Genomic DNA, 13,444 nt, shown 5'->3' on the forward strand with positions numbered 1-13,444 from the left:
AGCCATGGCTCGACTTTAGAGGCAGTCTTGAAAATGGACAATTTGCCCCTGAACACTGATAGGCTTCTGGTAGTTTCAGGGCATAGCACCCTGATCACGAAGTACACACACCCAAGGTCCAGGAATAGTATCCACAATGCTTGCCGGCAGGCAGCCTTTGCCCAGAAGCCTCAGGCAAAGCAGTGACTTGAGGCCAGTGTGCTGTTCAGGAATCCTAGGTCTCCTGGGGTCTCACCACGTCCCATGGCAAAACACTGTGTACCCAATGTGTCTTCTTGGGCGACCTCACCAAAAAGCGATGCCTTAGGCCCTTGGGACTGGATCCCGGCATGAAGGATGCAAGGCAACACTCTGCTCTCTTCGCTGCCCACCTATTTGGCCAAGCGTTCCAAGGTCCTCCCAGACACCGGCCTAGCAGCTCCTAGGTGCAATGCAGACGGTCCCCACTGCTGAACCACTTCTGCGATTAGCAGACACTCTGTTTTCGGTTCATACGGGGAACCCTTGCCTGCCGTGTCTCTGAGGGAGCAGAAGGTCGACTTCAGAGGCAGCCTGACAGACGTACAGTTTGCCCCTAAACGCTACCGCGGGTTTTGTAAGGCAGAAGGTCAATGCTGCCTATCCCCAGAAATTATATCTTGAAGCCATTCAACCCACGCAGGGGCCCCTGGGTGCCAAAGTGTTCTCCTGAAGCGCCAGGGGGCTGCTTGTGTCACTTCCTCTTAGTCAAAAACGGCAGAGATATGTGCTGGGCTCCATTTTGATAGTGGTTACCTAAAGCCAGGAGCATTATTTTCCCAGTGGGAGAGCTGAAAGTGCGGCCTCAAAGTGTGCTGAGAAACAGTGCGGTTGCTCGTGCTCTCTTCACCATTAGAACGGCTATGCGACGGCAAGGCAGTGTGACTGGAGAAACACTCTCCTTTCTCCTCCGTTCAGGAGGCCTCCCGGCGCCCCATGTCCATAAAGGGAACACTCTACTCTTCCACAAGGACCAAAGTAAGGGTCAGGGATTCCATCCACGAAGGGACTCACGCAGAGGCTGGCCAGGACACTTTAAGCAAGGAGTGCATGAGAGTTAGCATGCCTTCCTTGAGGCTGCTGCTGCCTCGGCCTATGCCTTGGAAGAACACTGGGTGGCGAAAGTTTCCTTGGGGCCCTGCGCACCCGTCCACTGTAAAAGTGCCCCGGATCCGCTCTGTGAATGCAGAGTGAGCCGCAGCAGCCTGTTCACTTGGCCGGATAACTACATGGCCAAAACATTCAAAAGCGCCCCTGAGCAGAGGTGTAAAAGTTCATACGTGCACCGTCAGGGCTCTCAGGGCTGAAGCTGAGGAGCAATAGGAAACATGGTGCGCAGTGTCCCTTCTGGGTGTTCTTAACCTAGCGGCACTTTCTGGCAAGCCATGACTCGACTTTAGAGGCAGTCTTGCAAATGGACAGTTTGCCCCTGAACACTGCCAGGCTTCTGGCTCGTTCAGAACACAGCACGCTGACCACGAAGTACACACACCCGAGGTCCAGGAATAGTATCCACAATGCTTGCCGGCAGGCAGCCTTTGCCCAGAAGCCTCAGGCAAAGCAGTGGCTTGAGGCGAGTGTGCTGTTCAGGAATCCTAGGTCTCCTGGGGGCTCACCACGTCCCATGGCAAAACACTGTGTACCCAATGTGTGTTCTTGGGCGACCTCACCAAAAAGCGATGCCTTAGGCCCTTGGGACTGGCTCCCGGCATGAAGGATGCAAGGCAACACTCTGCTCTCTTCGCTGCCCACCTATTTGGCCAAGCGTTCCAAGGTCCTCCCAGACACCGGCCTAGCAGCTCCTAGGTGAAAGGTAGACGGTCCCCACGGCTGAACCACTGCTGCGATGAGCAGACACTGTGTTTACGGTTCATACGGGGAACCCTTGCCTGCCGTGTCTCTGAGGGAGCAGAAGGTCGACTTCAGAGGCAGCCTGACAGACGTACAATTTGCCCCTAAACGCTACCGCGGGTTTTGTAAGGCAGAAGGTCAATGCTGCCTATCCCCAGGAATTATATCTTGAAGCCATTCAGCCCACGCAGGGGCCCCTGGGTGCCAAAGTGTTCTCCTGAAGCGCCAGGGGGCTGCTTGCGTCCCTTCCTCTTAGTCAAAAACGGCAGAGATATGTGCTGGGCTCCATTTTGATAGTGGTTACCTAAAGCCAGGAGCATTATTTTCCCAGTGGGAGAGCTGAAAGTGCGGCCTCAAAGTGTGCTGAGAAACAGTGCGGTTGCTCGTGCTCTCTTCACCATTAGAACGGCTATGCGACGGCAAGGCAGTGTGACTGCAGAAACACTCTCCTTTCTCCTCCGTGCAGGAGTCCTCCCGGCGCCCCATGTCCATAAAGGGAACACTCTACTCTTCCACAAGGACCAAAGTAAGGGTCAGGGATTCCATCCACGAAGGGACTCACGCAGAGGCTGGCCAGGACACCTTAAGCAAGGAGTGCATGAGAGTTAGCATGCCTTCCTTGAGGCTGCTGCTGCCTCGGCCTATGCCTTGGAAGAACACTGGGTGGCGAAAGTTTCCTTGGGGCCCTGCGCACCCGTCCACTGTAAAAGTGCCCCGGATCCGCTCTGTGAATGCAGAGTGAGCCGCAGCAGCCTGTTCACTTGGCCAGATAACTACATGGCCAAAACATTCAAAAGCGCCCCTGAGCAGAGGTGTAAAAGTTCATACGTGCACCGTCAGGGCTCTCAGGGCTGAAGCTGAGGAGCAATAGGAAACATGGTGCGCAGTGTCCCTTCTGGGTGTTCTTAACCTAGCGGCACTTTCTGGCAAGCCATGGCTCGACTTTAGAGGCAGTCTTGAAAATGGACACTTTTCCCCTGAACACTGATAGGCTTCTGGTAGGTTCAGGGCACAGCACCCTGATCACGAAGTACACACACCCAAGGTCCAGGAATAGCATCCACAATGCTTGCCGGCAGGCAGCCTTTGCCCAGAAGCCTCAGGCAAAGCAGTGGCTTGAGGCGAGTGTGCTGTTCAGGAATCCTAGGTCTCCTGGGGGCTCACCACGTCCCATGGCAAAACACTGTGTACCCAATGTGTCTTCTTGGGCGACCTCACCAAAAAGCGATGCCTTAGGCCCTTGGCACTGGCTCCCGGCATGAAGAATGCAAGGCAACACTCTGCGCTCTTCGCGGCCCACCTATTTGGCCAAGCGTTCCAAAGTCCTCCCAGACACCGGCCTAGCAGCTCCTAGGTGCAATGCAGACGGTCCCCACTGCTGAACCACTGCTGCGATGAGCAAACACTGTGTTTATGGTTCATACGGGGAACCCTTCCCTGCCGTGTCTCTGTGGGAGCAGAAGGTCGACTTCAGAGGCAGCCTGACAGACGTACAATTTGCCCCTAAACGCTACCGCGGGTTTTGTAAGGCAGAAGGACAATGTTGCCAATCCCCAGAAATTATATCTTGAAGCCATTCAGCCCACGCAGGGGCCCCTGGGTGCCAAAGTGTTCTCCTGAAGCGCCAGGGGGCTGCTTCCGTCCCTTCCTCTTAGTCAAAAACGGCAGAGATATGTGCTGGGCTCCATTTTGATAGTGGTTACCTAAAGCCAGGAGCATTATTTTCCCAGTGGGAGAGCTGAAAGTGCGGCCTCAAAGTGTGCTGAGAAACAGTGCGGTTGCTCGTGCTCTCTTCACCATTAGAACGGCTATGCGACGGCAAGGCAATGTGACTGGAGAAACACTCTCTTTTCTCCTCCGTGCAGGAGGCCTCCCGGCGCCCCATGTCCATAAAGGGAACACTCTACTGTTCCTCAAGGACCAAAGTAAGGGTCAGGGATTCCATCCACGAAGGGACTCATGCAGAGGCTGGCCAGGACACCTTAAGCAAGGAGTGCATGAGAGTTAGCATGCCTTCCTTGAGGCTGCTGCTGCCTCGGCCTATGCCTTGGAAGAACACTGGGTGGCGAAAGTTTCCTTGGGGCCCTGCGCACCCGTCCACTGTAAAAGTGCCCCGGATCCTCTCTGTGAATGCAGAGTGAGCCGCAGCAGCCTGTTCTCTTGGCCGGATAACTACATGGCCAAAACATTCAAAAGCGCCCCTGAGCAGAGGTGTAAAAGTTCATACGTGCACCGTCAGGGCTCTCAGGGCTGAAGCTGAGGAGCAATAGGAAACATGGTGCGCAGTGTCCCTTCTGGGTGTTCTTAACCTAGCGGCACTTTTTGGCAAGCCATGACTCGACTTTAGACAGTTTAGACAGTTTGCCCCTGAACACTGCTAGGCTTCTGGCAGGTTCAGGGCACAGCACACTGATCACGAAGTACACACACCCAAGGTCCAGGAATAGCATCCACAATGCTTGCCGGCAGGCAGCCTTTGCCCAGAAGCCTCAGGCAAAGCAGTGGCTTGAGGCGAGTGTGCTGTTCAGGAATCCTAGCTCTCCTGGGGGCTCACCACGTCCCATGGCAAAACACTGTGTACCCAATGGGTCTTCTTGGGCGACCTCACCAAAAAGAGATGCCTTAGGCCCTTGGGACTGGCTCCCTGCATGAAGAATGAAAGGCAACACTCTGCTCTCTTCGCTGCCCACCTATTTGGCCAAGCGTTCCAAAGTCCTCCCAGACACCGGCCTAGCAGCTCCTAGGTGTAATGCAGACGGTCCCCACTGCTGAACGACTGCTGGGATGAGAAAACACTGTGTTAACGGTTCATACTGGGCGAGCACAGGAGTCCTAGGTGTCCTGAACATCACACTCACGTCAAGCCACTGCTTTGACTGAGGATTCTTGGCAAAGGTTGCCTGGCGGCAAGCATTGTGGATGCTATTCCTGCACCTTGGTTGTTTGTACTTCGGGATCAGTGTGGTGTGCCCTGTACCTTCCAGTCGCCTAACAGTGTTCGGGGGAAACTGTCCATTTTCAAGACTGCCTCTAAAGTCAAGTCATTGCTTGCCAGATAGTGCCGATATGTTAAGAACACCCAGAAGGGACACTGCACACCGTGTTTCCTATTGCTCCTTAGCTTCAGCACTGAGAGCCCTGATTGTCAACGTACGAACTTTTACACCTCTGCTCAGGGGCACTTTTGAATGTCTTGGCCGTCTTGACATCCGGCAAAGTGAAGAGATTGTTGCGGCTCACTCTGCATGCACAGAGATGATCTGGGGGGCTTTCGTACTGGGCAGGTGCGCAGGGGCCCAAGAAGAGTTTCGCCACCCAGTTGTCTTCCAAGGCACATGCTGAGGCAGCGACAGCCGCAAGAAAAGCATCATAACTTTCATGCACTACTTGCCTAAGGTGTCCTGGTCAACCTCGGCATGAGTCCATTCGTGCATGGAATCCCTGACCCTTACTTTGGTCCTTGTGGAACAGTAGTGTGTTCCCTTTATGGACATGGGGCGCCGGGAGGCCTCCTGCACGGAGGAGAAAAGAGAATGTTTCTCTAGTCACACTGCCTTTCCCTTTGCATAGCCGTTCTACTGGTGAAGAGAACACGAGCAACCGCACTGTTTCTCAGCACACTTTGTGGCCGCACTTTCAGCTCTCCTAATGGGAAAACAATGCTCTTGACTTTTTGTAACTAATATCAAAATGGACCCCAGCACATGTCCCTGTAGTTTCTGACCAAGAGAAAAAACCAAGCAGCATCCTTGCGCTTCTTGTAGAAAACTTTGGCACCCAGGTCCTCCTGCGTGGGCTGAATGACTTCAATGATATAATTCCCGGGGATAGGCCGAATTGTCCTTGTGTCTTACAAAACAGCCTTAGGGTTTAGGGGCAAATTGTACGTTTGTCAGGCTGCCTCTGAAGTCGACCTTCTGGTCGGCAGAGAGAGACGGCAGGTAATTGTTCCCAGTACGAGCTGTAAACACAGTGTTTTCTCATTGTAGCAGTTGTTCAGCAGTGGGGACCGTCTGCATTACACCTAGGAGCTGCTAGGCCCGTGTCCGGGAGGACTTTGGAACTCTTGGCCATCTAGGTGGGCAGCGAAAAGAGTAGAGTGTTGCCTTTCATCCTTCATGCAGGGAACCGATCCCAAGGGCCTACGGTACCTGTTTTTGGTTAGGTCGCCCAGGAAGAGACATTGGGTACACAGTGTTTTTCCATGCGACGTGCTGATCACTCAGGTGTCCTAGGAGTCCTGAACAGCACACTCACATCAAGCCACTGCTTTGACTGTGACTTGTGGGCAAAGGCGGCATGCCTGACAGCATTGTGGATGCCATTCCTGGACCTTGTGTTTTTATCTTCTTGATCGTTGTGGTGTGCCCTGAACCTGCCAGAAGCCTAGCAGTGTTCAGCGGGAAACTGTCCATTTTCTAGACTGCCTCTAAAGTCTAGTTTGAGCTTGCCAGAAAGTGCTGGTAGGTTAAGGATAACCAGAATTTACCCTGCGCAACATGTTTCACATTGCTCTTCAGCGTCAGCACTGAGAGCCCCTGGCCGGCGCCTAAGACTTTCTACACATCTGCTCAGGGGCATTTTTGAATGTTTTGGCCATCCAGCTATCCTGCAAAGAGAAGAGGTTTTTGCAGCTCACTCTGCATTCAAAGAGATTATCTGGAGGACTTTGGTAGTTGAAAGGTGCGTAGTGGCCCATGAAGGCTCTTGGCACCCAGTGTTCTTCCAAGGGACATGGTGAGGCAGCGGCAGTCTCGGGAGAGACATGCTAACATTAATGCACTACTTTCCTAAGGTGTCCTGGCCAACCTCTGCTCCCGTCCATTCGTGGCTGGATTCCCTGACCCTTACTTTGTTCCTTGTTGAACAGTAAAATGTTCCCTTTATCGACATGGGGTGCCGGTAGGCCTCCTGCACGCAGGAGAAAACAGAGTGTGCTGTTGAGGTCTCCTAGGACTCCTGGGTCCTCTCCACATCACATGGAAAAACACTGTGTACCCAGTGTCTCTTCTTGGGCGACCTCACCAAAAACAGGTACCTTAGGCCCTTGGGATCCTTTCCCTGCGTGAAGGATGAAAGGCAACACTCTGCTCTATTCGCTGCCCACCTATTTGGCCAAGCGTTCCAAAGTCCTCCTGGACACCGGCCTAGCAGCTCCTAGGTGTAATGCAGACGGTCCCCACTGCTGAACAGCTTCTACAATGAGAAAACACTGTGTTTACGGCTCGTACTGGGAACACTTACCTGCCGTCTCTCTCTGCAGAGCAGAAGGTCGACTTCAGAGGCAGCTTGACAAACGTACAATTTGCCCCTAAACCCTAAGGCTGTTTTGTAAGACACAAGGACAATTCGGCCTATCCCCGGGAATTATATCATTGAAGCCATTCAGCCCACGCAGGAGCACCTGGGTGCCAAAATTTTCTACGGGAAGTGCAAGGGTGCTGCTTGCGTCTCTTTCTCTTGGTCAGAAACTACAGGGACATGTGCTGGGGTCCATTTTGATATTGGTTACCTAAAGCCTGGTGCATTATGTTCCCTGTTGGAGAGCTCAAAGTGTGGCTGCAAAGTGTCCTGAGAAACAGTACGGTTGCTCGTGTTCTCTTCAACAGTAGCACGGCTATGCAAAGGGAAAGGAAGTGTGCCTGGAGATAGTTACTGTGGATAATGCCTGTTATAGGGGAAAGAGAGATAGTGATTCTGAAACCTGGCCTTTGTACACTGGTAATGGTTCAAAGAACAGGGTGTGATCCGCATGTGGACATTGTTCTGATTGGTTGGTGGTGAGGTAATCGGGAGTCAGCTTCATCTACCTTCTGGTTTTAACCAGTCTGAAGTCTACATACTTGTGAGCAGCATACAGTTTAATTCTCTCACATGGTGGGGATTTCTGTATCTGCATTTCAGTATCTGCAAAACAGCTCAAAGGACATGGCTCAGAACATTATCTGTAGTCTTTGAGGTAGAACATAATGTCCTTGACTTTGTTTAATGGCTAAAGTATTACTATTTTGTCTTGTTTGACAGTTTTTCTTTCTTCTCTGATTAAATTGACTCTGATTAAAGTTTTCTTACAGACAAAAGGTAGACAGAAAACCTGGGTGGGGATTTATTCTGAGAAGCACTCATGGGGTCCTGTTCAGTTACAATTCTCCCCTTTTCTTTGCTGTTCCTCAATCTTGAGGAGGAATAGACACAGGACAAGAAAGAGAAAGAGTTTTAGACTGAGAGGTTAGTTGAAAGGTTAATCACAAACTTGACAGAGGAACTCAGTTTTAGTTCCATTTCTATTTCAATTTCCCCCAACTGTTTAAGGGAATGGGGTGTTGACTGTTCTGGCTACTTCCTGCTAAATTGGGGCATAGTTCTGCCTAATTTGAAGAATAGACACAGAGTTGGAAATAATCTCGAGTCCCAAGCTTAATATCAATATATTACATTATGGAAATATTACCTCTCTCTGATTGTTTTGTCATAGCACCTGGACAAACATTTGAAATTATTAGACATGTTACAATAAGGATAATGGTCAAAATACACTCTTGTAGTATTTCTCAAAAGAGTCCCCCTATTTTAGATGGCAACTAGAAAAATAAGTTTTGGAGTATTTCCTTTTAACATATACTCAGTAATCAAGTAGATTTTTGCTGGGTAGCTATAGCTTAGCTGTCTTATTTGTCACTATTATTTTTAAAGTAGGAGAGATATTTCATAGTTACAAGGAGACCTTGAGACCATAATGTTGTAGTTGACAACTGCTAGTAGATATTGTTTTCAAAACAGTTGGTGGTATCCTTAAGTCACATAAAGTTTAGAAAAATCAAGTTCTCAGTAATATAGAAATGTGTCTGAACCAACAACCACAATGGCCACCTAACTCCATTTTGGATGTCTGAATCACAGTTACTACATTCTGATTTTTTAAAATATATTTTCCCTTAATTGCTAAAGCAGATGTACAATGTATGTTTAAAAGGCCACAGGGCTTCCCTGTTGGTGCAGTGGTTGAGAGTCCACCTGCCGATGCAGGGGACACGGGTTCGTGCCCTGTTCCAAGAAGAGCCCACCTGTGCTCTGCAACGGGAGAGGGCACAACAGTGAGAGGCCCGCGTACTACAAAAAAAAAAAAAAAAAAAAAAAAAGACCATAAACACACTTCTCTCCTTCACCTGAACTCTATGAGGAACCAGAGGCTTGGTACCAGTAGAGGACTCTTAAGCCCATCCACCTCCTCAGAGAGTCCAGAGGAATTTGGGTGAGTTTCTCCTGGTTCTCAGATCTCCTGTATTGGCTGATGACCCTGAGTATTATTTGGTGGTGTGTAACAGCCCCCCGTCCCCCCCCCCACAGTTGAAAGATACTGGGGAGGGTGGGCTGGTTGAAAGATATCAGGGAAATACCCACCCAAGTGAAAGATACTAGGTGAGAGCTTGTTGAAAGGTACTGGGGTCGGCTCAGTTGAAAAAGGCTGCATAGTCTGGGCTGAGTGATTACGTAAGAGGTTTATCTGATGCTTTTCCTCAATTCAGCTGTCTTAATAGGGTTTATGGGGATAAAAGTGAGGATATTACATGAGAGCATTTGCTCAAAAGAAAAGGAACAACCCTTCCTGGTCGGTTGCAGCTTTCTCAGGCAACTGAGAAATTTATGGAAGTAGTGGAGGCAGAGTCCTCATACAGTGCAATGGTCTCATAGGGAAACCCACTAATTAATTAAAAGGCTTACTCACATAAGAACTGACCATTCAGTGATCTGAGCACCCACGGTGATCTTAGACCACCGAAGAGAGAAACCAAGCTATGTAAAAAGAGTTGAAACAACTCTGGCCCACCACACAAATTCACTAGTAAATTTTATCCCTGACAAATTCAACTTTAAAATGGGAAACCGAGCCTCTCAAACACAGAAACAATGGGCATTGGGAAGCTAGCCTCCAACTAACACCCCTGCCAGGTATATAAACATCTAATACTTATACTTGCAAGTACCTACTTAATTGCAAATTAAAGGAAATTTTGCTCTAAAAAATAGCCAAAAATGGACTCTTTTATTGTGTATGCAGTTGTTAGAGAAAGCTAGCCTGAGAGAGAGAAACAATATTTTCAGAATTCTGACCCTGAGGGAATAAGTCATACTAGGAAAATTTGATTTTCTCCCTGTGCCTTGAGACCAGGCTCTCAGGGCCACTTATCTTATTTAGGTCATCTCTAATTCCCAAGTTTGAGGGGGAGAAAAATCGAGGAAAGAAGCCATTTTAAATTTAACTTCTTACAATGGTTATTCATAAATTACTGAGTTTTATATTGTAATACCTGATTCATGACTAAGTTTAGAAAACAGAGCTATGAGAGCTCTGTTTGTGTCCATCTATATGTCTTCACATCTTTACATTTGGATAGTATTATAAAAATTAATTTGTAAGTGATTTCTACTTAATTGGTTTAAAGGAAATTAAGCACTTATATAAATTCTCAGAAATACAGAAGGTAACTGGCCAGAATTAATTTCAGGGTCATGTGAACTAGAAATATTCAGTATTAAATTAATACCTGGTGTCAATGTTTGTTTGTCAATCTAATTAATATAGATATGACTTGGCATGGGTTCAAGAAGGTGGAGTAGAAGGACATTCCCTCACTCCCTCTTGTGAGAGCACCGGAATCACAACTAACTGCTGAACAATCATTGACAGGAAGACACTGGAACTCACCAAAAAACATACCCCACATCCAAAGACAAAGGAGAAGCCACAATGAGATGGTAGGAGGGGTGTCATCACAATAAAATCAAATCCCATAACAGCTGGGTGGGTGACTCACAGACTGGAGAACAATTATACCACAGAAGTCCACCCACTGGAGTGAAGGTTCTGAGCCCCACATCAGGCTTCCCATCCTGGGGGTCCAGCAATGGGAGGAGGAATTCCTAGAGAATCAGACTTTGAAGTCTAGTGGGATTTAATTACAGGACTGGGGGAAACAGAGACTCCACTCTTGGAGGGCACACAGAAACTAGTGTGTACATCGGGATCCAGGGGAAGGAGCAGTGACCCCATAGGAGACTGAATCAGACCTACCAGCTAGTGTTGGAGGGTCTCCTGCAGAGGCAGGGGGTGGCTGTGTCTCACCGTGAGGACAAGGACACTGGCAGCAGAAGTTCTGGGAAGCACTCTTTGGCATGAGCCCTCCTAGAGTCTGCCATTAGCCTCACCAATGAGGCCATGTAGGCTCCAGTGTTGGGTCACCTCAGGCCAAACAACCAACAGGGAGGGAACACAACCCTACAGATCAGCAGACAAGTGGATTAAAGTTTCACTGAGCTCTGCCCACCAGAGCAACAGTCATTTCTACCTACCACCAGTCCCTCTCATCAGGAAACTTACACCAAGCCTCTTAGATAGCCTCATCCACCAGAGTGCAGACAGCAGAAGCAAGAAGAACTACAATCCAACAGCCTGTGGAACTAAAACCACATTCACAGAAAGATAGAGGGCAGAGGGCTATGCACCAGACAAAGGAACAAGATAAAAGCCGAGAAAAACAACTAAATGAAGTGGAGATAGGCAAACTTTCAGAAAAAGAATTCAGAATAATGATAGTGAAGATGATCCAGGACCTCGGAAAAAGAATGGAGGCAAAGATTGAGAAGATGCAAGAAATGTTTAACAAAGACCTAGAAGAGTTAAAGAACAAAGAAACAGAGATGGACAATACAATATCTGAAATGAAAACTACACTAGAAGGAATCAATAGCAGAATAACTGAGGCAGAAGAACGGATACCTTACCTGGAAGAAAGAATGGTGGAATTCACTGCTGTGGAACAGAATGAAGAAAAAAGAATGGAAAGAAATGAAGACAGCCTAAGAGACCAGTGGGACAACATTAAACGCAAGAACATTCACATTATAGGGGTCCCAGATGGAGAAGAGAGAGAGAAAAGACCTGAGAAAATATTTGAAGAGATTATAGTTAAAAACTTCCCTAACATGGGAAAGGAAATAGTCACCCAAGTCCAGGAAGCGCAGAAAGTCCAATACAGGATAAACCCATGGAGAAACATGCTGAGACACATAGTAATCAAACTGCCAAAAAATAAAGACAAAGAAAAATTATTGAAAGCAGCAAGGGAAAAACGACAAATAACATACAAGGGAAATCCCATAATGTTAACAGCTGACCTCTCAGCAGAAACTCTACAAGCCAGAAGGGAGTGGCAAGGCATATTTAAAGTGATGAAAGGGAAGAACCTACACCCAAGGTTACCCTACACAGCAAAGATCTCATTCAGGTTTGATGGAGAAATCAAAAGCTTTACAGACAAGCGAAAGCTAAGAGAACTCAGCACCACCAAACCAGCTCTACAACAAATGATAAAGGAACTTCTCTAAGTGGGAAACACAAGAGAAGAAAACGACCTACAAAAAACAAACCCAAAACAATCAAGAAGATGGTAATAGGAACATAAATATCAATAATTATCTTAAATGTGAATGGATTAAATGCTCCAACCAAAAGGCACAGGCTCGCTGTATGGATACAAAAACAAGACCTGTATATAGGCTGTCTACAGGAGACCCACTTCAGACCTGGGGACACATACAAACTAAGGGCGAGAGGATGGAAAAAGATATTCTATGCAAAAGGAAATCAAAATAAAGTTGGAGTAGCAATACTTATATCAGATAAAATAGACTTTAAAATAAAGAATGTTGCAAGAGACAAGGAAGGACACTACATAATGAACATGGGATCAATCCAAGAAGAAGATATGACAATTATAAATATATCTGCACCCAACATAGGAGCACCTCAATACATAAGGCAACTGCTAACAGCTATAAAAGAGGAATTTGACAGTAACACAATAATAGTGTGGGACTTTAACACCTCACTGACACCAAGGAACAGATCATCTAAACAGAAAATTAATAAGGAAACACAATCTTTAAATGACACAATAGACCAGATAGATTTAACTTATATTTATAGGACATTCTAACCAAAAACAGCAGATTACACTTTCTTCTCAAGTGTGCAAGGAACATTCTCCAGGATAGATCACATCTTGGGTAACAAATGAAGCCTAAGTAAATTTAAGAAAATTGAAATCAAATCAAGCATCTTTTCTGACCACATGCTATGAGATTAGAAATGAATTACAGGGGAAAAAACGTTAAAAACACAAACACATGGAGACTAAACAATATGTTGCTAAATAACCAAGAGATCACTGAAGATATTCAAAGAGGAAATCAAAAAATACCTAGAGACAAATGACAATGAAAACACGATAATCCAAAGCCTATGGGATGCAGCAAAAGGAGTTCTAAGAGGGAAGTTTATAGCTATAAAAGAGTACCTCAAGAAACAAGCAAAATCTCAAATAAACAATCTAACCTTACACCTAAAGGAACTAGAGAAAGAAGAACAAACAGAAATCAAAGTTAGCAGAAGGAAAGATCATAACGATCAGAGCAGAAATAAATGAAATAGAAACAAAGAAAACAATAGCAAAGATCAATAAAACTAAAAGCTGATTTTTAGAGAAGATAAACAAAATTGATAAACCATTAGCCA

General features: G+C 47.2%; 1 protein-coding gene across 1 annotated transcript in view; it reads left to right on the forward strand.

Moving 5' to 3' along the window:
- LOC307053767 (death-inducer obliterator 1-like) overlaps positions 1–9,220 on the forward strand; it is a gene marked incomplete at both ends in the record, with an annotated part of 102,464 nt that extends 93,244 nt beyond the window's left edge. The window contains one exon of the mRNA XM_079705250.1: positions 9,217–9,220. Within this exon, the coding sequence (XP_079561376.1) occupies positions 9,217–9,220 (4 nt within the window). The remainder of the gene's footprint in view (positions 1–9,216) is intronic.
- Positions 9,221–13,444: the final 4,224 nt, after the last annotated feature.

This window comes from Hyperoodon ampullatus, assembly GCF_949752795.1.
Source record: "Hyperoodon ampullatus genome assembly, chromosome: 5".
NCBI lineage: Eukaryota > Metazoa > Chordata > Mammalia > Artiodactyla > Ziphiidae > Hyperoodon > Hyperoodon ampullatus.